Raw genomic sequence first — 27,889 nt, 5'->3', positions numbered from 1 at the left:
GTTGATATCGCGATGGCAGCGGCGCGCGGTGGATTGCGAGCATCGGGATGCGCGTCTGTTGGAGTCCAGGGCATTCCTTTGGTTGCCCTGGAGGGTCAGGGACCTGGGCAGGGGGGTCTGGGACCCCAGCCCAGAGCTCAGAGAGACACTGGCTTTGATTTCTGTCCATGGGAAAAACTTCCTACACTGAGAGAAGGTTTACATGCCACAAGAATGTGAGAAATAGTAGTTTAGCTTATCACAGAATGAGAAAATAATAGTTTTAAGTTTCTAGCATTGAAGTGAATGGGGACAAGATGGAGAATCTGGGGCGTTGTCTCCTTCTCCTTCTCCTTCTTCTTCCCTCACTCCATTGCTGCATTGACGTGGCACAAAGTAGTTAGTGAGGATTGGGTCAAAGTAAAGATGACCTTTTTAGTAATAGTGATAGACATTGGTAAGAAATAGTAAATAAGAAATACGTAGTAATTAGTATAAAAGATAAGGACAGCCCAGCTCGGGGGGAGACGTGAGGAATCCATGCAGCTGCGAACATCTTGTCGGACTCCGAGAAAATTGTAAGATAAGAAACAATAAACGAAGTATGCAACCTTGAAAAATCTAAACCTGAGAACTCCGTCTCTTCCTTCGGCTCGGCTCGGAGCTGTGCAGGGGAGCAAAGGACCCTGAAACCACCTCAATGTTGGGGTAAGCCCCCGACACGCATCTTCCCTCAGAGGGGGTGAGAATGGTAGAGGAGGGTTTGGCGCTTCCAGAGCTCCGCAACGCAAACCTTGCTCAGCGTGCTACCCCGATTTTATGGATATATAAAACAGCACCAAAAAAAATAAAGGGGATGAAAGCAGCGATTTAATAAGTTACGTGTGTGAAAAATGTGTATTACGTGGCTCTGCGCAAGAAATTTATGTATTATGTTGTATTGGTTAGTGATGTTGCATTAATATTTTGATAGTATGGTAAATGTAGTTTTGTAGTTAAAATGTAGTTTTTATATACCAGCCACAGGAAAACGTAAATCTTTCAGAGAAAAAGAATTTATGACTTCCTTATCAGAAGAGACCAACTGCTCCTGCTTCGCTCTGCCCTGAAGACGCCATAGAGATTAAAGGAAAAAAGTGACACTAACCAAAGAGAATTCTTTGTTTAAATATTATTTATGCATCATGTATGAAATGTGTGAATATTCAACAGGCTATTGCTTTTAAAAAATAATCCTTTGTTAACGGGGGTCCTTCTTCAGAGCTTTTTTTGCTCGGGAAGGCACCCAAACAGCTATTACTTTGTTTTTATTATCTCGTATTGTCCTCACCCTAATTGCTCAATTTTTTTATTACTCTAATTCTATTTTGACAACCATTTTATTTACTATTAAACTTTTAAAACTTTAAAAACAAGTGATTGCCGTTTTTCACACATGGAAGTTACAAGTTGCAGCAGACCCCTCTGAAAGAGCTCAAGATAAGAAATGATACTGTTTTCCACAAAAATCAGATCCAGTATTCGATGCACAGCAAGCCAGTAATTGCACACTCGAGAGACACACTGAGTATTTATTTTAGAGTTGCACAAGCCTGGGTGCTCGGTGGGATTCCAGAAATCCAGCACATCATCTATCAGAACTTGGACATCACTTAGAGCTTGTTGGCTGCTTTTTATTTCATTCCGTTCCTGCTGATTAGGCTTGAAATGTCCTTTCATAAGACAATTCTACGTATTTCAGATTTTGCAACATGGCCACTGAGAGAAGTTGATAGAAAGTAATTATACAATTCACAGAACTTACAAGAGAAACTTAAATGTGAGACTGTCAGACTCTTCATTTCAAAAACGGTTAGAACCAAAGAAATAAAGGAATGTTTTCCATCTGGCTCGCAGCAATTCGTTTTGGCCTTAATCTCACTATAAACACTAAAAAAACCCAGCCCTCTGCATCGATGTAAACCAGAGCCCCTCAGCCCAGAGAAGACACTGCTGGATGTTTGGTTTTAAAAAAAACCAAGACTATAAAATAAGACACTATAAAGTCATAAAAGCTCAGAAGATGTATTAGACAATACAGAGAAAAGACAAATTTACATGGCAACCCTGCTTGATACAAACAAAACACAACTCCAGCTCCAGAGGCGTGAAAAGCAGGCTGATCATTTAGTCCAGCTGACTTTGGGAATGTCATAATGCTCGGTCAGAGTATCCAAGTGCCTGTTGAAGTCCTGGGGGAGGGAAAGAGAAAGAAAACGGGTGCTGAACATCACCAAGTTGAACCACAAGACCCCTGCGTCCCTGCTTGTGTTTCATAAGATGAAACAGTTCCCTCAGCCCAACAATAAACACACGTTGGCCTGAGGAACTAAGGATGGTTTTGCTCACCTCCACTCGCTGCTTGTGGGTTTTCGACGCCTTCTTCAGGATCCGCTCCATTTGCTGCAGGAGACACAGAAGGGTTTACTCCCGGCACCCGCATCCCCCTCAGCGGCCGCACCCGAGGGGTGACCGGGTTTTTTTAACGCCTTACCCGCTTCTCCTGCATCTTCTCGTAGGCCACCTGCGCAGGAGTCCGCTTGTCCAGCCCGCGCTTCTTCTCCTCCTCCTGCTTCTTGCTGCTCACAATTTGCTCCAGGATCTGGGCCTTGTCTTTGGCCTTCTTCTTCTTCCTGCGGGGGGAGGCGCACCCCGGTCAGCGCTCAGCCCTGGCCTGTGCGTCCCCTTACCGCCCACCGTTCTGCCGGCCCCTCCTCACCTCCTCCCGTTCTCCCCCGCTTGCCCCCGGTCCCCCCTCACCGCTTGCCGGCGCCCAGGGCTCCCCCGCTGCCCTTCAGGCGCAGCGGGCCGCGCTGCACCGCCTCGTAATCCGCCATGGCGGAACGGCCGCGCGCGCGCCCCCTGCCGGCGCCGCCCGCGAGCCGCGCGCGCGCCCCGCCCCGCGCCGCCGTGAGGGGAGCCGCGAGCGGGGCTTGCAGCGTGGGGCATACAGCGAGAATATTTTAAATTAGAATGGGTTTTTGTTTTGTTTTGTTTTGGTTTGGTTTTTTGTGTTTTTTTTTTTTGGCGTAAAATCTTTGTGTGCTTTCAAACCTAATCAGCAAGAAAGGAGACCTAGTGAGTGGAAAGACGGGCTAGCAGCTCTTAGTCAACGATCTATGGGAGCTAACAAGCTTTAGGGATGTTGTAAATCAAGATGTTGATGAATGTGTATGCACACATTGATAATTTGGCAAAGGACTCAAGGTCTGTACAGCCCACAGCTGAACTGTCTTCATTGTAATACTGAAGATCATGTTTAAGGGTCAAAAAGACCCTGCCCAAGTACAGACCCTTTCCCATTGCATGTGGAGAAGTTAACTGAGGATTGGCTAACTTGTGTGGAAATTACTATATAACAGAGGGGCTGACCTTGGGAAAAGACTAACTCTGAACTTCTGTAAATGATGTGAAAGTCCAGTGAGGTGTGTTGGATTTGTGGAAATCCACCAAGCGTCCAGGCTTGTGCAAATAATGTCCTTCGCAAGTGTGTAATTATTGGCTTGTTGCACACCGCATCGTAAATCTGATTTTGAGGATGGGATTGCCTTAAGGAGAACACCCGGAGATCCAGGCTACACCACGGGAAACCAGCCCCATCCCTCCCCACACTTCTATTGCACCCTGAACAGAACCATTCTAAATAGTTTTTGCTGTGTGAAAATGCCCTGAGGAGCAAGCCTGCCCCAGGAACGGATCTTCCACCAGCCAGAGGGAACCAGTGACCCAGAAACAGACTTTACAGACCCATGGAAAAGCAGCCTGCCATGTGCTGTGCAGCCAGTTCCTCCTTTTTTCCCCTGTTTTTTCATCTTTCATACAGCCTATAGCATCACATTTCTGTTCACGTGTAAGACCTATACCCTCGCACATCTTTTCAGTGTGAACGACATGTATGTGTCAGTATGGATGGATGTCATGCTAATAACCATTAATTAGTTGTAATATACATCAGCAGGCGATGCAGAAGAAAGGGAGTGAGCGGATTTCATGGATATTACCTCCAGTAGAATCTAGTGTATTATAACAGTGTGCATTAAGGGAAAATACTGGCACAGGCTTCCCAGTGGTGGACACCACCATCCCTGGACTGTGGTGGAGTTACCCTCTCTGGAACTGTTCAAAAAACCTGTGGATGTGGCACTTTGGGACACGGTATAGTGGTGATCTTGGTAGTGCTGCATTAATGGTTGCACTCCATGATCTAAAAGGGCTTTTCCAACATTTACAATTTTGACTCCATAAAAAAGTAAGAAGGAGGACGGGCTACCAAATTTCCATCATCTGGTGTTAAAATTTAAAGAAGGAAAACACTGGCAACACTTCTCAGTTAATTCACCGTATCTGAAGGCATGAAAAAGCAGGATCCCACTGGGTCTACCTGCAGCTGAAGGGCACTAATGAGCAGCTATTACTAATTTGGCTAAATCCTGTAACCCGAGTCTTCGTGGTGCACACAGGAGACGGGTGAATGCTGCTGGACAAGAGCCTCAAGCAGCCTGACTAAAGATTTGATGAAATGCTCCTATTATGATACTTTGCAGCCTCTAGAAGTTGGTTACCTGATCTCCTCTGCTGTACCTGAGCCTCATTGTTGCAGCTTTTAATAACTGAATATCCAGGCGACCTATAAAGGTGCCTTTGAGGGAAGAACTGACAAGGGTCAGTATTCCCAGCTCAAAATGGGCAACAAGCAAACCATTTTCACTCAAGAGCAACTGGATGCATATCAGGTATAAGGCAAACTAAATGGCTGTTTGGACAGGACATTGAATAATGGCAAAGGTGTTGTTGGGTTTTTTAAAACATCTTTTAGAAATTAATAAGTAGTGGGTTGCAGCAAAGATTTTAGTAACGTAGTTTAATTTTTACATCAAAAGAAAGGGTTATAAAATACTCCTAATTGTATGCCAAAAAGAAATCTTTGATGCTTACACATAGACTACAGTATAACTTCATTTAAGTCACTGCATGGGAAAAGTTTGGGCCAATGCATGCTAATAACTGCCATTACGTGTTATACCTTTTCTTATTTCATAGGACTGCACATTTTTCACAAGGAAAGAAATCCTGAGGTGAGTTTTCTGTATGTGTGCTGTGAGTAAAGGGCAGAGATTGCTGTAAAGGCAGGTTACATATGGGGTAAGGTATTTAAAAAATAATTTTTTAATGGATTTACTCAAATTTAAAGCGATACCTTGGGGCAATATGAGCATTTTTGTTGGTGTTTTTCATTTACAAATCCTATCCTAAACTGAGTCAGAATTCTAACTTTTGTATTAATGTATTAATCCCTCTTTATTTATTAGAAATAAATGTAATTAATTATGACTTAGTGGCAGCGACATCCACGGTTCTCTCACATGGTTTTCAGACAGGTGCTTCAAAGTGTACTGATATTCTCTGGAATACTTTGCTGGTTTATGAAAACTTTAATGATTGTGACAAGTTTCCTTCATGTTTTCTTGTAAATGATTACACTGCTGCTCCAAGGTGCATTTTTCCCGAAGCCTTTGTGTGCCCTGTTGAATTCCCTATTGAATCTCTGGCCAAAGGATCTGATAAAGGCAGGATCAGGCTTCTGTTCAGGGACTGAGACTCCTCACTGAAAACTTGTTCTCCTCTCCTAAGGGTTTGGCTGCATGTCCTGTGTAAGCGTTTTCACCTAACAGTTCTACAATGAAGCTTTGTGTTTTTCACCAGTTACACTATGTTGCTTGTTTTAATAATGTGGTTTTCCCAACAAAAACATGCTAACTGTTACTTAGTGACTGATCTCCATCTGATAATGGACTCAAAGTGTGAAAAATGAGGTGGAAAAGGAAAACACCATGTTCTCAGAAGTCTAAAGAGCCCATTCAGCCAACAAGCCTTTCTCTCTGTCTCAGGTTATTTTACAGGTACCGAGATCTGGCCCCGCAGCTCGTTCCCCTTGACTACTCCGACAAACCAGCCGTGACACTCCCCTACGAGCTCATCGGCAGCATGCCAGAGCTCAAGGTACCGAGCACACGACTCCAGTGACACATTTCAGTTTCATCTACCCTTTCTGAATAATTCATCCAGGACTAATTGCTGGGAGGCTGACATAGAAATAAATTTGGGCTATCGAAGTAAAAAAAAGTCTTTCTGGAAGCTTCTAGCGATTCCCAGAAAGCACCCTGAAACAGCACAAAGGTTAGACAGGGTGCGGCTGTGTCTGCTTCTGACACAGCATTAGACGAGAACTTAAAGGCAGAAAGGGGAGAATTTGCCAAAAAAGTGTTTCAACAAAAGTGATCGTGCTCAATGCTAGTAAGAGTGACCTTCCCTTGCTCCTGTGCTCTGTTTCCCAGGACAACCCATTCCGCCAGCGGATAGCAGAGGTGTTCTCAGAGCACGGAGACGGCAATATGACTTTAGATGATTTCTTGGACATGTTTTCTGTGCTAAGTGAAATGGCTCCCAGAGACTTGAAAGCTTATTATGCTTTTAAAATTTATGGTGAGTTGAGACGTGCGTAAAAAGTTAGCGGGGAAATCCTGCAGCTTCATGTAGGGCTGCAAAATCCTCACTTTGTCACCATAATGGCTTCTAGTTACCATTTCTTTTAATTGCACTTGAACGTTTGTTCTCCCTCTTCTAAAAACTTCTGGTTTTCTTTATCCTTTTGTCTCTAATTTATTTGGCATTAAAGTTTACTACAAAATTTACAACTTGAAATTATCTGCAGTTTTCAAGAACTGATAAACATTAAGAAATTATTTCTGTCCAAGAGGCTGCTTGGAAAGTACAGCACAGGGGATTTGGGTGTCCATGAATCTGTAGGGTGGATTTGGAAGGGGGAAGCAGGGAAGCACACTGCAGGCTTTTTTTCTCCAAGGACAAATGTAAAGATCTTTTTTTTTTCAAGTACTGTTCGCAATTACTTTCTTTATGATCTGCCAAAGACAAACAATGTATCAAACCAACACAACCTTGCTGGATTTAATGATTTAAAGATTTAATGATGGCTAGGCTGTGTTTAGCCATTAAACTACTTACAGTAATTACACTTATCTATGAAAAGGATAATTGAAGAGATTTTTGTTCTGTAAATCATTTCTTTTACAAATAGATAGAGGTAACTTAATTTCTGATTTGAGAGTTCTACTGATAAAAATCCATCACAGCATGGGAACCAAACCCTTCTATTGGGCCTTGGCAAACAACCACGTAAAATGCTGACTTTTGTCAATTTAAATTATCTCCTTTGTCAGACTTCAACAATGATGATTACATATGCAAATCAGATCTAGAGAAAACTGTTAACAGATTAACCCGAAATGAACTGACCCCAGAGGAAGTCAGACTTGTGTGTGAAAAGGTGATTTACGAGGCCGATGTGGACAACGATGGCAAGCTGTCCTTGGCAGACTTTCAGCATATGATCGTACGAGCCCCAGATTTCCTCAGGTAATATTTGCTTTTAATTTCCAACAGAAAATTCTCTTTGTTTCCTTGTCAGAAGCCTCTGAAATGTGTGCTTACATCTCCTCAGCATTTGCAGACCACCACTCTTCCCTGGCAGGTTCTAGTAGAGCTGCCCACTGCAAACACTGCAAAAATAGGTGCTTGAAATAGCCTGGAGGCTTCTTGACTTGCTTTTGAACTTCCAAAGTACTATTTACATGACACAAGCTCCTTGTAACTTAAAAAGTTAGTATTAGCACTTAGGCTGCATTGATAAGTGCATGATTTGCTCACTCAATGCTTTAACATAGTGTCAATGTGGTCTCCGATGCACATCTTACTCAAATCTTGCATTTATTTAATGTACCCAGTCTTTGCAAATGCTTTGAAAAATAAAGTTTCCAACTTATCACAGACTCCTACAATTAGTTGTAGTGAATCCTTTAAACAAAGTGATACATAAATGATCATGACTTGCTTTTTTTTAACAGCACCTTTCATATTCGAATCTGAATCTAGTCAACCACAGGGACGGGAGTGCTTCTGGGACTTTCAACAACTCTTACTTCATCTGAGATTACCAACCATGAGAGCACAAGACGAGAGGGGCAGAGAGGACAACTTCGGGTAACTGAACCAGTCAGAGAACTGTCTTTTGTTTCTCTCTTTAAAAGGAACAGTTAATTAATCTCTTCATCAGGATTTCCCTGCAATTTAGCAAAACGTCTACTCCCCACCCTCAGCTAGAGCTGGCCTGGGCAGTCAGAAGAGAAGTATTTTTTTTAAAGTTCATGTACCACGAGGTAGTAAAGGAACTTGTATCAAACTATAACCTCTAAAAATCCACTCCAAAATGCCTTAACTAGTAAAAAAAAATCCCTTTAGTTTCAAAACCGTAACTCCTCTGATTATTTATAATAAATAATAAATGGTCCAGTGAATCAAATCCTGAAGTATTCTCCCACAGTGCAGGACTTACAATGAAAAAGTCAGCGTAGTTTAGAGACAAAAGAGTCTGCCCCAGGTCCTGTCCCCTCTTCTCCATTTTCAGAAATCCCCTCTTTTCCACACCCCCCAGGGTCCCTATGCACAAACGCTGAATGGGACTGAAAACGTCAATTTGTAAAATTCTCTTTGCATAAGAACTTTATTTATGCAGTGCTCAGGGTCCTGTACAAGAGAGTAAAAACAGACATACTGTAATAAACAGTTTTGTTTTAATACAAACATGAAATTCAATGAGAAGTGTTTAAGAAAGCAGTCGTTATGTGGGAAGGGTGGCAGCCAAAAGTGATCATTCGAAAAATACAATTTACAGTTATTTTTACAAATTTTGGGATGCATTAAATTCCCTTCAAAGCAAAGTCCTAAGTCCCAACTCACACTCAGTGTAGAGCAGATGATTCCTGCAGAAAGGCTGGAGACCATTTAACCAGCCAGTTACCTTTATTAACCACAGAAACTCCAGGGATCGCCGAAGGATGGGTCAGAGAATAAGGCAGCCTGGAACACTCAGACTGCAGTTACCATTCACATTCCTTTGAACAGATCTTTAGTTAAGGCTCGAAATGAAGACACAAGTTAGTCATCATTCTTCCCCAAGCCCTACAACTTCTGCAAGTACAAAGGAGCCCATCCTCACACAGCAGTTTGTGCATTCCCCTGGCAAAGCCAAGAGAATATGAAATCATTTTGAGCATGATCATCAGCCAAACACACCACCACAATTAAGTTCTTAGCAATCATCAGGGAGATGATCAGCACCTCATGTGAAAGGAGAGACCAAATAATTTTCAGCAGCAGTAAAGAGACTTAGAATAATCCATAGGATTTATAAATCTGAGACTGGAAATCTAATGCTGGCACATAATGTTCTGATGTCAGGAAACAGGAGCTGTGCCTGTCAGCACACAGGACACAGACAACACGAGTGTTAATAAGTGTTAGAACAGCAGCTCCACCATTTATGGACAGACTGACAGGTCTCCACCCTAAGGAGGGACGAGTATGCAAAGTACTGAACCAGCCTCAAACATAAGGGCAACCACAGAATTCCATGATACTCACTAAAAGAAGGGAATTTGAGGACGTGCTCAAAAATGGGTTTGTTTCTTTACAAAACAAATGTTAATCCATTACCTGACAGTTTAGTGGTATTTAGACACTGAGAATGTGTAGTAAGCACAGTTAGTTTTGCGGACCTACTTCAATTCCTCAGTTTTACAGATTTTGTACCCAATTTTCTGATTTTTTTCTTCCTTGAAGAAAGCTTAGACCCAAGTAGATTACTGTATGTATTTACACAGTACCTCTCCCACAATTGCATCTTTTGTTACATTCATACTTAATAAACACAATAAAGTAAATGAATGATGTGATGAAAACATATTGTACTTCTAGATTTGATGCCTGTGTTTAGTGACACATAGCTAAGCCCATGTGCAGTGCAGTGTCTTTAACCTTTTCCTCTCTTACACTTGCATTTTAGGTTTCATGTGGCTTACACAGATTTATTTAATGTCTGTGTAGAGCCTTCATACCCAGAAGTACAGCAATGACTGCAGTCACAGTAACTGTATGAGACTTCCTGAGATCAAGCAATAACGTTGTTGTTCATAAACCCAACCATTTCAAAGGAAATAATGTTATAATTAGGTACATAAACACATGCAACAACCAGTGTAAGTTTAAACAGAAGATATTCACATACAAAGAATTCTGAATGCAAGAGTAACTTCAGATTTAGAAAATGAGTGAAAAATCACAATACCATCCTTCATGTTTTACCCACTTGTAAATGAACATGGTTTGCTTTCCCCTCTCGAGATGAGTTATTGATACAGTCCACAGGCAAGGACCAGCATCATGGCAGAGCCATGGTATCAGGTCAGATAAACAACCAATTTTTCCAGTCACTCTGAAAAATAAATCTGGCTCAACATCTGGCTGTATAAAGCACAAGACAGATGCAAGACAATCCACAGTTATTACTAAGCTAGAAGCAAATTGTTACACAGTTATGTAGGAAATTCAACCTGTCTTATCACCACCCCAGTTGTACCTCAATCATTTCCTGAAGCACACTCTTTAAAAACATCCTTAGCTCAAGACAGAGATGATGCTTGTCCAATATACAGGTCTGTGTTAACCACACTCTGAAGCACACACTGTCTAGAAGCCTCTTCAGTAACTTCCCATGGTTTTATCCTACAAATACATCCGTGTGTAAATCCACTACAGGGCACATTCATCAAGCCCTCATGCTAAAAAGCCACAAGTAAACAAAAAACCAAACCATCATAAGGTTCTGGTGAGAGGAAAGCTTTAATCAGGACAGAGATCATCTGAATGCATCTAAAATGCATTTTTATAAACCAGTAACTTACACAGTGAAATCTTGTTCCATTTTAGAACAGGCAGTTTTCCTGCTGGGCCCAACTGCATGCGGCAGATTTATACAGTTTATTATGAATCCAGCAGATATTTAACTACAGCAACACTTATTAGAGTGCTACTCTAAGGCCCAGAGTTCAATGCCACAAACGTGAAGAAAACAAAACTGGTGAGTAAATTCAACAACTTCAAAAATCAACTTAATTTTCCCCTTAAGTGCAGTTGTCAATGTAAACAAAGCACGTTTCAGTTCCAGCGAGCTGCAGGACGCAGCTGGTGTGGTCACTGGAGGCAGGCACGCCCTCACTGCAATCCCCCCACAGCTGAAACTCTTACCAGCTCCTTCTCTCAGTCTAACCCAGGGTCAGGCTGCAGCCCCTGACCTGAGCAAGCACCCACTGAGGAGCTGTGCTTGGCCCTTGCATTTCACACGTGGGAATGTACTGGACTGGGTTTGTGGGAATGAGCAACACAGAGTGTTTCTGTGAGGACCGGACACGCACTGACACACGCTGTGAACGGGCTGCAGTGATCCACACCCAGCAGCAAGGCCAGTCTCAGTCTGAGACAGTCTCTTTCCGGAAAGTGTTCTGATGTGCAACGTTTATTTGCATATGTGAGCAAGTGTGCTTGGGAACTCATCAATACGTTTCCTTGTCGTGATTTAAAACTACCTAGGTTTTAAACTCACGGTAGGTCTGGAGTCATTCCCGCCTAGAGAGTGGTAAAGCCACCCATTGTAAGGTGACAGATTTTGTCTAAGTGTCCCTGCCAGACCCTGGTTCTCCAAAAACACATGACAGATCATCTGCACGGGACTCTCAGATGTGTTTTAACAGGAGCTGATGGTTACAATGTCTGGAGTACTTAATTAAGCACAGTCAAGTCTAACATGGATGAGTTACCAACAGTAAGGACCCATTCTATTTACAGCACATATTTTTTTAATAAAAATAGAGATTCCTTTGAGGAGAATTTTTTTAAAACTTCAATTGTACTTGTGGATTGTCTAGAGTAACACAACTGAGTGAGAGACAGGCAGATAGAGGAATTTCTCTGTAGCAGTAAAGAGGTGGAGCTGCAGAAAGCTCCCTCAAACCTCCAGGGAAGGCATCAGCCTGCACTGCTCACCTCGGTGCATTTCTGGGAAAGTCTCAAGCCACTGCTCTGTGTGCAGCTACACGCTGGATATCCACATGTACCATGTACGCACACCTGTACTTCGTTAACAGTGGCATTTAAATTTCTTATATTGATCATAACTTCGTCTTTCTAAACTGGATACGTGACAGATACGAATGAAGATTGAAGTCTGTCAGCAGTGGCGCTGCATCCCAGGTCACACGTGATCTGTTCTTCCTCTGCTAGACAATACACATGCCCAGTGGCATTCTGACAAAAATAAACTTGTTTCGTCTCCAAAACTGAAGAGTCAGACAATTACCAAAATAAACCATTTCTTATTTGGATGGTCACAAAGTGACAAGGTATGTTGGGAGCACTAAGTCCACAGAAAGAGGAAACCTCACTTAGCACAGGCACAGTCCAGCTCAGATTAAGGCCGTGTCCCTCACAGAAGAACACATCGGAAAAAGCTGCTTTTCTTTTGCTGGTCTTGTGTGATTTTGACTCCCTGGTTGCTGCCTTGAGGGCTATTGCCTTCCTAAAGATGGAAAGAATATCCAGTTACTTATTTACACTTAACAGATTCTTCCATCCATACTTCACCAGGCCATTCTGTTGAACCAAGCCCTGACATACACAAAAACCTTTCCCAAAATCCATAAGAGGCTTCACTCATTTATCAGTCTTACACCAGCCACAACAAAAAACTGGAGGACTGCACATGCAGCTTTTGGCTTCAACCAGCTCACACTGTGCCTTTGCCTCAGCTTCCGTTACCTCAAAGACACCTGAGATTAAAAACCAATAAATGACAGGGCATGTCTGGGTCTTGTTGAAAGGCCTAGGAATCCTCAGCAGGACCCAAAATATCCCACTGCATCAGTTCATGTCTGGTCACATGAAGGGGGAAATATCAGTAAAAGAACCTTCATTAGCTTCATTCCATAATCCTTAAGGAACAAAGCAACATAATTGTGCATTTATTTGTTGTAAAAAGACAACCCAATTTTTGCTTAGGATATTAGTGCGAAGATTTTCCAAACCCATTATTTCTTTACCTATTCTTAAACAGTTTGAAGTTTCTACCCCAAAGTATGATGTGTGCCTCCTCTATCTCTAATTTATGTGATTTTCACACTGCAAGAGTGAGAAGTATCACTGAACTGCTCTACCCCCACCTGACTTTTGATAAAACAAGTAACAGATAATTTTATTTGGCAAACCTCAACCGTGACAGCTAACTCCTGAAATGCAGAGACAGCCAACATCAGAGCACAGCTTGACAAACTAAAAATACATTTCTAGAACTTTCAGTGATCCTTCATGAAAGAGACTGATACATTTTTTTATACAGTGTGAAACAGTTCCTGCAGTGTGGCTTTTGGTTTGCTTTTCTCTTCCCTATTTAAATCCAGCATGGATGAAATGAAAGTTACTCACCAACTTCTTGTCCATTTTCGCTTTGATATCTCTTGCAAGAGTGAAAAATGCCTATGACAAGTCAAACAGTTCAGTGTTACAGGGTAAATAAAATGGTTTCTAACAGTTTTATTTAGCAATAAGCTGCCTTCCCAAGTTTTGACATACTGCACAAGAACGTTAGGCTTTCGGTATTTTCCCCTCTGCTCCAGGTTTTAATTCTCCTTCTCTAGCTCCACAATCTTCTTTGTGAGCCCCACAGCCACAGTGGCACCCCCAGCCAGGCTCTGTGCTGCTGGCAAGTGCTTACCAACCCATCTGTGGTGCCCCACAATGGAGCTCTGCGTCCCACCAGGACGGGCAACTGTCCACACTGCTGGTTTGCACAAAGAGGACAATAAAGACAAGAGAAAGGCATCAGTACTTACATTCTCTATGTTTATATTTGCTTTTGCACTGGTCTCCATGAATTTAATCCCAAAACTTGCGGCAAGCTGAACAAAAGCAGATTGCAGGTCAGTTGAACAATGGCAGGAACAGCTCCACACACACCCCTGGGCACAGCCTCTGGCCCTGCTGCCACCAGGGATTTACCCATGCAGAAATATTTCACTCATGCAAAAATTAGGAACTGAATCTCACTGCAAATGGCATCTGCTCTCACTGGCTTTGCTCTTGTCTTTTAAACTCTGCACACATTTTAACTTGCTCTTTTTCAGTTGTTTCTTGCATTGATACCTTGTCAGTCTCATAACAACCACAGTGCAGAAAAAAACCTCTGCCTTGACTAAGTAACAGCTGACATCAGAAAAGACAATCCCATCTAACCTGTCTCAGTGGCTTTCAGCCAAAACAGACATTTTCTCCATGTCCAACTGCAGCATCCTTTTAGAAAAGTCACACACTTGTTGCCTTGCATCTGTTAGGTAACTGACAAGAATCCTTAACACAGGTTCTTGCTTTTGATCCCAGTGGGGGAAGCATTCCCATGACAGCTTAGGGGATGCTCAGCCATTCCTCTCAGAACACCACTGCGGTACCATGGCAGTGTGCAGACAATAATCAGTGCGGTTTTTAGACTCTGAAAAGCCTCCAAGTCAAAATACATCGAAGCCACGGCACTTACCTTCTCCCCTTGCTCTCTAGAGACTTGTCTTTTGTCATTTGCATCACATTTGTTCCCCAGGATCATTTTTTCAACATCTGGAGAGGCGTGCTGAGAGAAACACAGACCAGAGACTTGGGCTTGGCTTTTGTAGATAAACATTGTCAGACAGATGAGGCACCCAACACAGAGCTGCCAGTCCTGAGAACCTTCCCCAGATTTCCAGGCTCCCCCAACCCCTCACCTCACCCCAGCCTGTGACCTGCACCGCGGCAGTTCTTGTGTCAATTCTTGTGGCAGGAAACTGTCGCATTAGGTGCCCTCAGAAGTACAGGGGCTACGGCCCTCACAACAAATTACTGCCAGCCAAGAGATTCCAGAAGCTGTATTGATTTCCATCCCACTTACCTTCCAAGTATCCTGCAGCACGTGATGAAATGTAATGCTTCTGAAGCAATTAAGTTTCAATTACTTTCAGAGGAAGAAACGACACCTTTAACAGTCAGTAATGAGTAAAGAGAGAAATTACCTCTTCAATATTCCTCACCCAGTTCCGAATATTTTCAAAAGACTTTTCATTGGTGATGTCATACACCAACATAATGCCCTAAAGGTAAAGGAAGACAAAGATTGTTTCAGCAGGAGTTAAAGGTTTATCCAAAGCATAGAGGAGCAACTCAACAGTGGCTGTTTTTAACAGCAAATGGCAGTGAGATAAGGTCTGCAGGACACACATTAATACAGCAAAACACGGAGGAAGCTGCCTTTCCAAAATCCCGCATCATCCCAGCACAGCTCCAGCAGCACTCGGAGCAGGAGCACAGCTGTGAGTGCCCAGCCTGGCAGAGCACCACGCTGGGAGAGGGTCAGCTGTGAGTGTTCCAGGTCAGACCCAGCCAGCGGCGTTTATCACGGCCCCTGTCACCGAATCACCAGTTGGCTCCTACCATGGCTCCCCTGTAGTAGGCGGTTGTGATGGTCCGGAATCGCTCCTGCCCGGCCGTGTCCCTGGAACAGACACAACACGGGGTTCACGCAAACCACCTCCACATCAGCTCTTTATTAGATATAAATAATTTTGAGCCAGTCTTCAGAGCACTAGAACTACCTTTTTGGGTTCTAAGATACCATAAACTACTGAACAGCCCAACTGGATACGCACACCACCCAGCCCCAGCTATCAGACGCTCACTGCAGCAGAGAAGCCTTACCAGATCTGCAGCTTGATTCTCTTGCCATCGAGCTCTATCGTTCTAATTTTAAAGTCGATACCTGAAAGGAGAACCAATTACTTTACTCATAGTTCCTGCCGAAAGGCCAAATCCAACGGCTTTCCCTTCAATTACGCTGCTCAGTTTCACGTCCTCAGTGCTCCCTCCCCGCTCCTCCCCAGCACCGGCCGGCTCCCAGGCGCTGCGGGGCCGGACGGAGCAGCCCCTCACGAACGCCGTAAGGAGTCCCCGGCCATGGCAGCGATCCCGCCCCGCCGGTCCCGCGGCCCCAGCCCGGAGCCGCCGCCAAACCCCCGAACGGGACGAGCCGCCCGGGCGGGCCGGTGCGCAGCGCAGCGAGGCGCGGCCCCGGCCGGCGCTCACCGATGGTGGAGATGAAGGTGGCGTTGAAGGCGTCCTCGGAGAAGCGGAACAGGGCACAGGTCTTGCCCACGCCCGAGTCGCCGATCAGCAGCAGCTTGAACAGATAGTCGTAGGTCTTCGCCATGATGGTGCGCACCGGCCGCGCCCACCACACGCTGATTGGCCGAGCCCGGCGGAACGCGCACAGAGCCGGCACGCCATTGGCGCGCGGCAACGACCCGGGTGTAAGCGGCGCTGCCATTGGCTGCCGGCCCCACCGCCGCTGCCCCGCCCCGTCACTTCCCGCTACGGACGGGTGAGGCCGGGCGGCGACATCGTGACGTCACGCTCGTGACTGCCCGCGTGGTGACGTCACGGCCCCGAGCCGGTACAAAAAGCTGCGAGGAGGCCTCGGTACTGTGAGACATTGTTTAATATGAAACGGCAGGAACGGCGGCCCGCGGAGGCCCCTGTGCAGCTTCTACCGGGGTTTATATGAAAGGACTAACGAACCGTCAGGAGCAGCCAGGCACGGGACACGCAGCGGCCCCGGGGCAGCGGGGGTTCCCCGGGGGCTCTCGGGTTGAGGTGGCCCCGAGGGATGCCCAGAGCCTCTCGTGTGGCTGTGCTGGTCATAATTTAATTGGCTTTTCCAAGATAGAGAGAGAGAAAGGAGAGAGGAGCGATGCAGGGACAGGGCTGGTTCCCGTTGGGTGCTGTCAGCTCTGCGCCTCTCATATACAGTTCAGTTCATTTAGCGTCTGGTCCAGTGTCTGGTGCAAGCCCAAGTTCTCCTCTTTGGCTTGAGCAAGTTTTTCTGGTGAGAAAGAAGAAAGCCATGAGATTTAAATCACATTATTTTACAGCCTTTTCTCTTTAAATAAAACCTGGGGTAACTTACCCTCATATTTAAGATACCTTTACAGCTGTATCGTCAAAATGAGGCAAATTTTTGGTAATTGCTGTCCTTAAGGGAGGTATTTGGACAAGCCATGGAATGTGAAAGACCTGTGTTTTAATGTGTCATTTTTTCATTTATACGACACATCCTGCTAGGTTTCCTTGGACTGAGAGGTTTTTGACTAGACTAGTGGAGCACAAGTAGACACTAAGTGCACTTCAAGCTTTTCGCTGACACCCACATTTCTGGGAACACTAAAATTCAAGTGTTTGCCAGAGCCAGGTCCAACCCCATCCTGTCTTGCCCAACCCCACAGGAGGAGCTGAATGTGTTTCTGGCGTCATCACCGGTGTATCTGAAGTGATTTATACAGAAGTAAACCCTGAAAGATGAAAGGTAGAGGTATCACGTTTTATTGAGCTCAGTTCCCACAGAGGTGGAAGGGCTGCTTGTGGAAGTGGCACAGGAGTGAGAGATTACAGGCAAGAAAAGCTTGAGAAACACGGTGAGCAGGAGCCCGCCGTGTCCCCACACAAGGGCACGTCACAAAGAGGTCATGTCGTTGAGGGCATGGTCGAGCTCCTCACTGATGGCTTTGTACTTCAGCTTCTGAGCGTAGAGCTCATCTGTCAGTCACGAGGGCAGCAGGAACAGGCCAGCAAGAAATGCGGGGAGGAGAAGAGGCCACAGGAGGAGAACGGAGACAGGCAAAAGGCAACAGCAGCCAAAGGAGGTGGGGAGGAAAACAAAAGAAGAAAACAGAGGCATAGTTGAGTATCAGAAGGAAAGCAAAAACATCCACAAAGCCGCGTGGTCAGAAGTTTTGCCTATGTGAACTTTTTGTCTTTTTTGTAATACCGTAATTATTTTCCAGTAAGCAGATTAAGTAGGGTGGAGACCTTGAGTCCCTCTATTTGTAAATTGGCCCAAATCAGGTCATTGTTACCAACTTTATGAAAGAAAACCTTTTTCAGGAGGACTTCCACCACACAGGGCAGGTGCCCAGTGGAAACATCACACCCATCTACCAAGATGCCCAATGAGTGCTGCTGCTCTTTCCCAATAAAATGCACCACCCACTCCTAGAATTTGTTCTCTGATTTGAAAGTGACTACTTTTAAAGAAACTGGAGTCATTCCGTACCTTCCAGGTCATCAATAGACTTTTCCAGTTTGGCAACAGTTCTCTCTGCAAATTCCGCACGAGTTTCAGCCTAAAAAAGTTGAAATAGCATCAGTGGATGCTCCTAGAAAGATTATGCCCAAATATAGTTTGGGGATGGCCAAACTTACTTCTTTCAGCTTGTCAGAGAGAATCTTGATTTCTTCTTCATATTTATCTTCTTTTTCCGAGTACTGTAAAAACAGTAAACACTCTTTAAGGGAAGTTGTAGCAACAACAATAAATGTTTATGGAACCGTGACCTATTTATAAGCACTCTTGCTTTTACAACAGCTGCAAACACCATTTCTGTGCTTTCCTCCTCTCCCCCAGACCTTCAGGCTTGTTTGGGCAGAACTGATGGAGTGGCATCCACAAGCAGGCAGGTAAAGCCTCTCATTTGCTTTGTATTTCTGGTTTATTTCTGTGAACTCTATTTACAAGTTTTGGCTTGGCCCATATCTTTTAATTTACTGAAAGAACCAACCTTTTCAGACTGAGCTTCCAAAGATTTCAGGTTGTTTGTGACGTTCTTTAACTCCTCTTCGAGGTCACTACATTTCCTGTAAGGGGAAAATAGAAGTACGAATTAGTAGTGCTCCTGTTACGATTTGGAGGAGTCTAAAAAACACAAGGAAGCAATTAAGTCTAAAAGAAGAAAACCAGGTACATAGTGTACAAACAAGCTTTTTTACAAGTACTAACTACATGCCTGCCTACCAGGAGATTTTTTTTTAATGAAATGTAGTGTTGATCTTCGCTGTATTCCAAAAAGTTACTCACACTTCAGACACCTCTGCACGCTCCTCAGCTCTTTCCAGTTCACCCTCCAAAATAACCAGTTTACGGGCAACCTGTGAAAAGACAACAGCTGTGTCAGGCCAGTTTGTAGTTCACAGAATCACAGCATGGCTTGGGTTGGGAGGAGCTCAGAAATCGTCTAGTTCCATCCCCTGCCACAGGCTGGGACACCTTCCTTACAGATTTCAAAAAGCACTCAGAAGTACTCCGTTCCTGCTTCCTCTGGAGTAAGGAAATTAGGTTAAAGCATACACCCACAGATGTAACAGCCCTCCCCAATTAGATTTTGCAGTATTTTTAGCATTAGGTACCTTAAGATGCTGCAAAAAATCACTATCAAGATTCCTCCTTGCTGGGGATGTTGCAAGGTTGAAGCATCACCCAGTGCCAAATGAACAGAGGGACTAAACTGCAGAGTAACGTTATTGTTCATGGCTCTCTCGTACGTTTCACCATTTCCTTCTCCCTTTTACCTCCTCATACTTGCGGTCGGCTTCTTCGGCAATGTGCTTGGCCTCCTTCAACTGCATTTCCTGAATTTCCATTTTCTCTTCATCTTTCATTGCTCTGTTCTCAATGACCTTCATTCCTCTGCAGGAGACAAAGCATGCTTAATGCAGAAGCATTTTGGCACTTGTATCGCAACTTCAGAAAGTGGAATTTGATATCCGTAACCCAAAAGTGGCCCGTTATGACCACTGTGTTCATGACGGCTAATGGAATTACCCAATCAACCTTGTAAAAAAGTCTCAAGCCTCCGACCTGCAGCCCACATTAGCACATGCAGATACTAAATTACACAGGGATATTTTATTCATAGATATTCATTTTTTTTAACACCAGAAAATAAAAAAAGGAACATACCTCTCGCTCTCATCTGCTGCTTTCTCAGCCTCCTCCAGTTTCTGCAGGGCTGTAGCCAGTCGCTCCTGGGCACGATCCAACTCCTCTTCCACGAGCTGGATGCGTCTGTTCAGAGCTGCCACCTCACCTTCAGCCTGCGTGAAACAACCGGGGTTACACAGGTCACTAACTGCTGCCAAACGCTCCCAGCTGATCAGTTCACTCCAAACTGCAGCAGCACCTCCCTGGGACATGCAGGGGAGCTCAGGGGCCCTTCTGCCTCTGCTTTATTGTTTGCTTAAACTGTGGCATCTCAGGAATGTCAAGGTATGGAGTGTGCGCTTGTCCTTTCTTTTTTTCAATGGCACTTATCATTCCTGCCACACAAAAAGGAACTCTGCAGGATTGCAAATGGATCAGGGTATTTTTGGAGCACTTCACAAGGCTGCATCTATCCAAACTTAAAAAAATGAACTGTTTCCACGATGGCTTAGTTCCAAACCCTTCACCATTGATTTCTCTGTCACAGCTCACTGTGAAGTTTGAGCCAGTTCCTGATCCATCCTGGCTCCCGAGCCTGGAAACGTAGAATCTATGCGGTCAGCTGGGCACAGACAGTGGCCTCAGCGTGGCAGAGTCAGGCTTTTTTGGAACAAAATTAGATATATTCTTAAAATAAGTTAACTTTGCTTTGTACAAAGGAATTAGGCAGGATGCATTTCTTAGTAATATCTGCTTGTGTATTACTGAATAAACTGCACAGTAATTTGAACACCGTTAACATATGAAAAACAGACTAGCTAATAAATGGAAGAGATTGCTGGGAGAAATGCTTGACACAGACAACATGGACAAATTGGTGTCCATAAATACATGTTTATTTATGTTTATTAAGATACGGTTCCTTTAATTGCTTGTTTCCAAAGGAAAATACAGCCTTGCTTTAATAACTGCCAGGCTTGTGCACTTTATTGTCCCCAAATCTGAGAAGGATTGCCATGTACAAGATTTAACTTTTCTTTCTTCCAAACACTTTTATGGGATATAGACCCTGGAGGGGCGACTGTTTTATGCTTTATGTTAAAACACTCTGGGGAAAAAAAAAAAAAAGTGTTTTGCTGCAGCTTAGCAAATTTGGTCACTGACCACTCCTAAGCTGGAGGAAGTGGTTTCCATTCAATTCTGAGCCATCTTGGAAAGGAGTTCAGTGGCTGATCCAAATGGAAGCTGACCCAGGATTCCTCTAGTCATAAATTATCCAACATTTCATCTGCTTTTACCCAGTGCAGTGTTTTACATCCCGATTTATATACAGGGCATCGATCAGGTACAAAACTGGCATCTGCTCTGTGGCAGCAACTCCTTCCACTAGACAGGGCACTTTTAAGTCACATTTTAATTCAGCAAGATTCCAAAGCTATGGAGACGGGGCCACTGGGAATCTGGGGTGAGCCTGGCTCCACCTCTCCCAGCAGCAGCCCGCAGTCCTTATACGGTAAAACTAACTCGCTGACATGTGATAAAATAGCAGGAAGATGCCGGGGTGGCTGATCGCACACAAATCTAAGTGAAACCAGCTGTCCAACCCCGGGAGAGCCGCACGCTAGCGGAGAATTCGCATTTCTCTGTGAAAACCAGGACGGAAAGTTATTTTTCAGCAGTTCGGACATTTCCCAGCTGTGCTGAAGCCAGCGGTGCGGCGCCGAGAGGCGGGAACTCCCCGCTCCAGTGTCATGCAGCGCTTTTTCCCCTAGTTAAACAGCCATTTCCTACTAAAACTCTCAACCGCTCCCCAGTGCCGATGGGCGCTCGAACGCCTTTTCCAAAGGAAAAGCGATAAGCAGCGGGCGCCGGGGCCGAGCAGCCGCCGCGCCCGGTTCCCCCGCGGGCCGGGCCGGTGCGGGCGCGGCGCTGCGGCAGCGCCGGCGGCTCCCGCGGGCGGTGAGCGCGGAGCGGAGCGGAGCAGCGCGGGGACAGCCGAGGGATGGAGGCAGCCGGCGGCCAAGCCGTCCTCCCGCGGCGGGGAAAGAGCCGGGCGCGCCCCAAGGAGAGAGAGCCAGAGACAGGAAGGAAGGAGCAGCCCGGGAAGAGAGCGACCGAGAGAGACGAGCAGGCACAGCCCGGGCGGTCTCACTTTCTCCCGCAGGTCCCGTTCCAGGTCCAGCTCCCGCTGGAGGACCTGGGCGCGATCCTCCGCCTCATCCGCCTGTTGCTGCAGGCACTGGATCTTCCTCTTGACGGCTTCCAGGGAGCTCGGCGCGGCCATGGGCGCGGCGCGGACGGCGGGCTGGGCGCGGAGGTGCTGCACGTGGCGGGCCCGCGCCTTTCAATGGCCCGGTGACGTCACGCGGCTGGAGGTGGAGGTGGTGACGCAGCGCTGAGGAGCCGCGGCCGGGACGGGCGCGCCCCGCTCGGCCCCGGCCCGCCCGGGCTGTGCGGCCCCCTCAGCCGAGCTCCCCCGGTTTCCCCGCCCCGCAAAGGGGAGCTGTTCACGCCGCTGATGCGGGGCTCTGCCCGCGCTTCCTCGCTGCCACAACGGGGCGGGGTGTGGCGGGGTGTCTGGAGCGGCCTTTAACCCCGCCGCGGGGATGAAGGCAAAGGGCATCCTTGTGCCACGGCATCGTTCTGCTGCCGGCCCATTTTTCATCAAAAGCTTTTTTTTTTAAAAAATCTTTTTTTTATTTTTTGACTTCTATTAAAAGAGATTTCTCCTCTCCGAAAGAGTTCCCATCCCTGGCAGGGAGGTCCCCCAGGGTCCCACCAGGTCCCCTCTGCGTGCCCATCGAACCTCAAGCGTGTGCCATGGTCTCGGTGCAGAATAGCCCCGCTCCCCTTAGCAGAGCGGAGAGGAGATTAAAACCCTGCTCCGTAACCTCGCCTTTCTATCCCCCGGCAAAAAATGGGCATAACCAGTGAAGCGCATACAAAATACACAGAGCAGAGTTACAGGCAAGTGTTAGCCATGGATACGTACATCAGTGGCCTTCTTCTCAGCCTGCTCCAGCTTTTCCTGGGCATCTTTGAGAGCCTCTGAGTACTTATCCAGCTCATCTTCAGTTCCTTTCAACTTCTTCTGCAGAGCTACCAGCTCATCCTCTACCTTTCACAAGAGAAAAAAAACCCGAAAGTGAGCATACTGAAGTGAGCGCAACTGTAGTATCAGTTACAGTTGAATATGATAAAGCCACTATTTAATATTAATTTTAACCTGTTATAGCATACAAAAGCCACAGAAGACCATGAGAATGACTGGTAGCAGTTGCCAGGGAAATATCATTAAAAACATGTCATCCTTGAACAACATTGCCTACCACCACACAGACAGGATCTGGTTTAATACAGAACTTAGTATAAGCACTTTTTCACCTCACTTTTTTTTTTTTTTTTTTTGGACACCCTGCAGCAGCTTGCAGCATAATTATAGATGTTTTAAAATTATGTCCTTTTAGCCTTTGTTCAAACACTATTACCTGGTGATTTTTTGGGAAACTATTCAATTCCTGTACAGCTGAAAAAATTAATCGTCCTTCCTTAATGATCTTTGTGCGTGGTTCAGGACACTTCAACCCAAATGAGATACTCTGAATGTGGGAGGGAACAGGGCTTGCTGTAGGTGGGACTCAGTGACCTCGGGAGGTCCCTTCCAGCCTGGATTATTCTCTAACTGTGGCTCAATACCATATTCTTCATCACACGACGAGGCTCAGACTCCTCCATACCATATAAATCCATATTGTTCACTAGAATGGTGCTATTTATAACCTGCTGGGAGACTGTTTAGTGACAAACTGTCTCATGCTCCCTGAAGAATTCACGTTATCAAAGGCTTGCTGCTGATAAGGGTGGGCCTGCAAACCCATCTGCTTCATCCTTTCATTTGCAACACAAAACAGCTCAGTCTGCCGAGACACTGATTTATCCATTTAGCTCCACCCTCACAGAAATTTATTCTGTCAAAATAGTTTGTGTTTTGGTGCACTTCCTTCATTTTAGTTTCACTGATAGTTTTAAAGACATTTTTGGTCGTGTGCTATTCTGGAATGTTGTTATGTTGCAGAGAGTAACAAGATAGTGTGAGAGAACTGCAAACCTTGCCTGGATGTTCTAACAGAGGGACAGCGAGCAGCATGAAGCAGATGCTGGCTTTGTGTATGAATATTAAAGTAACAATTTGAGTACTGTGCCCACATTAAAAAAGAAGCTGAAAATTTTGAGACAATTCAGAAAAGAGGAATGAGATCAAAGATTTATTTTTCTAAAGAAGAAGAAATATTAGGCCAGATGAATGCTTATAACATATTAGAGCAGTGTGGAAGATGTAGAAGTAGCCAAATTTAGAGAACATAAAAGGGAAAGATGTGGTACTTTTACGAGAAATGCTGTAAAAACTTGAATGTAGTCAGCTAACATTTCAAGATCGTTCTGGAAATACTAAAGCTCAAATAGGAGACAGACACCCAGAATAAAGACATTGAAAGCAAAAGAATATGACAAGGTTATAATTAGAATTGTGTTAAAAGAACAGCATTCAAATTAAGATATTTTCCATTATTCTTGACCAAAAAAATAAGAGAACATATCTCCTGTTGAGTCTCAGCTGGCACCTCTAAGGGGCACTCTCTGCACCAAGAACTTGAAATGAACTTTATTAATTCACTTCGAGGAGAGGCTTAATTAATGTTTAGACACAGCCGACTCTGTTAGCAATAGTCCTACAGGTGTCAGGGTTTACAGCTTAGATTTTAAATATGTAAAGGCCTTTTGCATGGAATCAAAGCACGAGAAAATTAGGACAATTATATAAGATTCAAGGGAATTTAGATAAAGTACTGTTATAATAATCTGTGGATGATGTTAATTTTGGAAAGACTGAGATGGCTGAGAAGTTACAGCCTCGTCCTGGCTGTGCAAGCATAACGAAAAGGCAGAAAACTTCAAAAGAAGATGAACGGAAAACTGACTTCAAATTATTTTGCTTTCTGAATCAGAACATTGCCACACAGTATTTTGTTACACTTATTTCCACAGCACACACACACAGCTGGTGATTTTATTTCCACTTACCTGCTTGCATTTGTCCTCAGCTGCCTTCTTATCTGTCTCAGCCTGCTCTGCTCTGTCAATGGCATTCTCCTTGTCTAACTTCAACATCTGCATCTTTTTCTTGATAGCTTCCATTTTTGCTTAAGGACAGGCTGGATCTATCACGCAACTAAAAGAATCTGATGAGTAAAATTTTAGATTTTTAACAGCTTGGACAGAGAAAGAAGTTGTACCCAGGCAAGTCACAGGGAAAATGAGCTACAAGTGGTTTTAGAGAGCTTTAAACCCAGAGCCCCCTGGACAAGACCCAGATCTATTGGCCCCTTCTCCGGTGTTCCATCCACAGCCTTTCTAAGGAATGAGCTGGAACAGACTCACTAGAGGAATCTTCAGCACTCCATCTCCTTATTTGGGTCCTGTTTTCTTAAAGAGAAAACTGTTTCCATTTTTAAGCTTCTGACAGAAGCAAAAGTGTTGACATATGAACACATGCTTGTAGAAAAGCTGATTAGCTCCCCTTTGTGTGTGCAGAGCAATTAACCAACCCAGTGAGTCTTGGGGATGGCCTGCTTTCCTGGAATAATGGCATGATGCTAACAAAGGGAAGGATCTCTTTAAGTTACTCCAAAATAAATTCATACATAAAATAAATAAATAATTTAAAAAAAAAAAAAAATCCATGCTTAAGCAGTAGCTAAATTTAAGTTATAAAAAGATGCAGGATATGAGACAGCAGAGGTTTTTTTGCTGTAAAAATAAGCACTGGTGTTAAGGAACTAGCTATAATGTGTGATAGTATAATGCATAACTGAGCTCAAATTTAGATGTCAAGTTCAGGCTCAAGGCAAACTCAGTGAGTTTGAGTGCCTCTCCTTGAAATTTCCCTCACTAAATACTCGGGGAACTGAACAACACCTGAAGTTGCAGTCAGATGAGCACCGTAAATTATTCCTTCTGCTGTATTGAAGGCGTCACCTTCACTCTTCAGGGAAGAGCAGGCTCTGGGGAGAACAGGAGTAGTTCCATTGACAGAGGACACCAAACACCGCGTCCAACAGCCCCAGAGCGAGCTCTGCTTCCTTTTGCAGCTCTATTAAACACATCCCCAAAACCATTCCATCTCTTCACATGCTCTTGCTGAGCTTCCCCGCCCAACACAGCCGTGTCCTGACTGCTCTGAGGTTCTGATCTACTGATGTACGGCACTTTCCGGGGCAGCCTGGCAGCACTTTCTGACTTTACTGCCCTGTCACTGGCTCAGAGCCATGGAATATACTGAGATGGGTCCCACAGGGAACATCAAGTCCAGCTCCTGGCTCTACACAGATACCCCCAACAATCCCATCCTGTGCCTGAGAGTGTTGCCCAAAGGCTCCTGCAGCTCTGGCAGCCTTGGGGCTGTGACCATTCCCTGGGGAATATGTCCAGTGTCCAACCACCCTCTGGGGGAAGAACCTTTTCTTGATATCCAGCCTTCACATTCCCCCGGTTCTGTCCCCAGTCCAGGTCCCGTTGACCACACGATGACCTCCCTGCACAACCCCTCAGTCCCTCTGTCGCACGTGCTTCCAGCATTCCCAGCCATGGGGGCACCAGGACACTCGGCACAAGACCCACAACTTCCCCATCCAGCTGGGGCTGAGCTGGCACAGCACTGAAAGGAATCCGGGAGAGACTGTTAAGGAAAAATCGGCCTTTTATTGAGCTAAACATGATGATAGAGCGGACATGAAGACAACACCAGCACAGTGCCTATGGCTGGGATAATCCCGAGTTAATTTCCTTCCCAGTGGCTGGTATGGGGCTGTGTTTTGGATTTGTTCTAAAGACAGGATTGAGAAGATAGTGATGTCTTTGTTATTTTGTTATTGCCTTTCCTGCCACTTACAGGACCAGGCTGGAGAGGGAGCTGAGGGTGCCTGAGAGATCGTGAGGGGACACAGCCAGGATATCCCAGACCATCTGACATCCCAGTCAGGATATAAATGCAGAGAAGGAGGAGCAAATGGGGGACTTTTGGAGTGATGGCATCTGTCTTCCCATGTCACCATTCCATGTGATGGGGCCCTGTTCTCCTGGAAGTGCATAACAACTGCCCACAGGAATTAATTCCCTATTTTCCTTTGTTTGCGTGCACACCTTTTGTTTTTCCTATTAAACTTTCTTTCAACCCACGAGTTCTCCAGCTTTTACCCTTCTGATTCTCTCTGATCCCGCTCGTGGGCAAGTGAGTTGCTACCCCTCTTTAGCAGCCAACCGGGGTTAAAACGCTACAACGATTCAGAGTTGTTTTAATCAGAATGTATTAACTTGACGAAACCCGCCCGACGCTTGCACTTCGCCCCCCGCCCCAAGATGGCCGCTGCGAGCCCCCAGGGGCTGCGCTGAGGCGGCGCCAAGATGGCGGCGCCCGCGGACTGCGGCTCCCGGCGGGCTGTGGGGATCGGCCCGGCCCCGGCGCCGCCCAGCCTGCGAGCGGCGGCGGATACCCGCCGGAGCAGCCGCTTTCGTCTGCTTTTGTGTGTTTTATTTTTTTTTTCCCCTTGTTTGTTTGTTTTAAAATAAAAAAAAAAAAAACGGATTTTTTAAAATAGCTGTAGGTTTAGTCTTTGCTCGGAAACTAGCGCTGGGCCCTTGGTGTCTGACCAGACACCTCACATAATTAAATGTGCTTTCCCCGGGTACCTCAGCGGCAAGGTGGCCCCTGGGCATTTTTTTTTTTTTTTAGTCCAATTCCAATGACTTTTAAGCTATTCTGTGATTTGGACAGTGGAAGGTAAAGTCAAATAGGACCTCACCCTGGAGCGGGTTTAAGGTGTAGGGGGGAAGCATGGTGTTACCAGTGTTTCCAAACCTTGAGAAATGTGATTGCTGCCCAATAAACCACATTAATCACAATCTTTTGCACTTCTCACCCTCCAGCCCTGGAAGTTTGCTGGTGCAGAGCAGCAGCTCTTCAGGGGGTTGTGGTGAGGAGCCCTGGAGCTGAGTGGGGGCCAGCGCTGGTGACCGCAGGGTGACTGCAGGACGCACGGGGTCATGGCAGCCACAGCCGTGCTGGGCTTGCCTCTTCAG

General features: G+C 45.3%; 4 protein-coding genes across 8 annotated transcripts; 1 reads left to right on the top strand and 3 right to left on the bottom strand.

The window, feature by feature from the left end:
- Positions 1-173: 173 nt before the first annotated feature.
- CIB3 (calcium and integrin binding family member 3) lies at positions 174-8,594 on the top strand. 2 transcript variants are annotated; one of them, XM_058423626.1, is made up of 6 exons: positions 4,701-4,751; positions 5,059-5,093; positions 5,907-6,018; positions 6,354-6,501; positions 7,257-7,452; positions 7,941-8,594. In XM_058423626.1, the coding sequence occupies exons 1-6, from the start codon at positions 4,701-4,703 to the stop codon at positions 7,960-7,962; spliced, it is 564 nt and encodes a 187-aa protein (XP_058279609.1). In that variant the 3' UTR covers positions 7,963-8,594. The 2 variants fall into 2 exon arrangements, with proteins under 2 accessions (XP_039942917.1, XP_058279609.1); XM_040086983.2 differs by lacking the exons at positions 4,701-4,751; positions 5,059-5,093 and adding an exon at positions 174-687.
- On the bottom strand, positions 1,531-2,880 carry FAM32A (family with sequence similarity 32 member A). The gene is made up of 4 exons (XM_040086985.1): positions 2,779-2,880; positions 2,513-2,651; positions 2,368-2,421; positions 1,531-2,210 (listed from the first exon to the last, which is right to left on the bottom strand). Exons 1-4 carry the CDS (start codon positions 2,853-2,855, stop codon positions 2,142-2,144), a joined length of 339 nt encoding a protein of 112 aa, XP_039942919.1. The 5' UTR covers positions 2,856-2,880; the 3' UTR covers positions 1,531-2,141.
- On the bottom strand, positions 8,565-16,240 carry RAB8A (RAB8A, member RAS oncogene family). The gene is made up of 8 exons (XM_040086982.2): positions 16,087-16,240; positions 15,703-15,763; positions 15,439-15,499; positions 15,021-15,098; positions 14,513-14,602; positions 13,815-13,880; positions 13,408-13,458; positions 8,565-12,505 (listed from the first exon to the last, which is right to left on the bottom strand). The coding sequence occupies exons 1-8, from the start codon at positions 16,208-16,210 to the stop codon at positions 12,413-12,415; spliced, it is 624 nt and encodes a 207-aa protein (XP_039942916.1). The 5' UTR covers positions 16,211-16,240; the 3' UTR covers positions 8,565-12,412.
- Positions 16,241-16,480: 240 nt separating this feature from the next.
- Positions 16,481-25,201, bottom strand: TPM4 (tropomyosin 4). Of its 4 annotated transcripts, none has more exons than XM_040086519.2 (9): positions 24,836-25,138; positions 22,746-22,871; positions 19,793-19,926; positions 19,402-19,519; positions 18,911-18,981; positions 18,615-18,690; positions 18,259-18,321; positions 18,110-18,179; positions 16,481-16,882 (listed from the first exon to the last, which is right to left on the bottom strand). In XM_040086519.2, the coding sequence occupies exons 1-9, from the start codon at positions 24,947-24,949 to the stop codon at positions 16,800-16,802; spliced, it is 855 nt and encodes a 284-aa protein (XP_039942453.1). In that variant the 5' UTR covers positions 24,950-25,138; the 3' UTR covers positions 16,481-16,799. The 4 variants fall into 4 exon arrangements, with proteins under 4 accessions (XP_039942453.1, XP_039942455.1, XP_039942451.1 ...); XM_040086517.2 differs by lacking the exon at positions 16,481-16,882 and adding an exon at positions 17,364-17,592 and having other exon boundaries at positions 24,836-25,201; XM_040086521.2 differs by lacking the exons at positions 22,746-22,871; positions 24,836-25,138 and adding an exon at positions 21,906-22,088.
- Positions 25,202-27,889: the final 2,688 nt, after the last annotated feature.

The sequence above is a fragment of the Hirundo rustica genome, chromosome 26 (genome assembly GCF_015227805.2).
Source record: "Hirundo rustica isolate bHirRus1 chromosome 26, bHirRus1.pri.v3, whole genome shotgun sequence".
In the NCBI taxonomy this organism is placed as follows: Eukaryota; Metazoa; Chordata; class Aves; order Passeriformes; family Hirundinidae; genus Hirundo; species Hirundo rustica.
The sequence above is the reverse complement of the archived record's forward strand: the minus strand, read 5'-3'. Positions and strand labels throughout refer to the sequence as shown.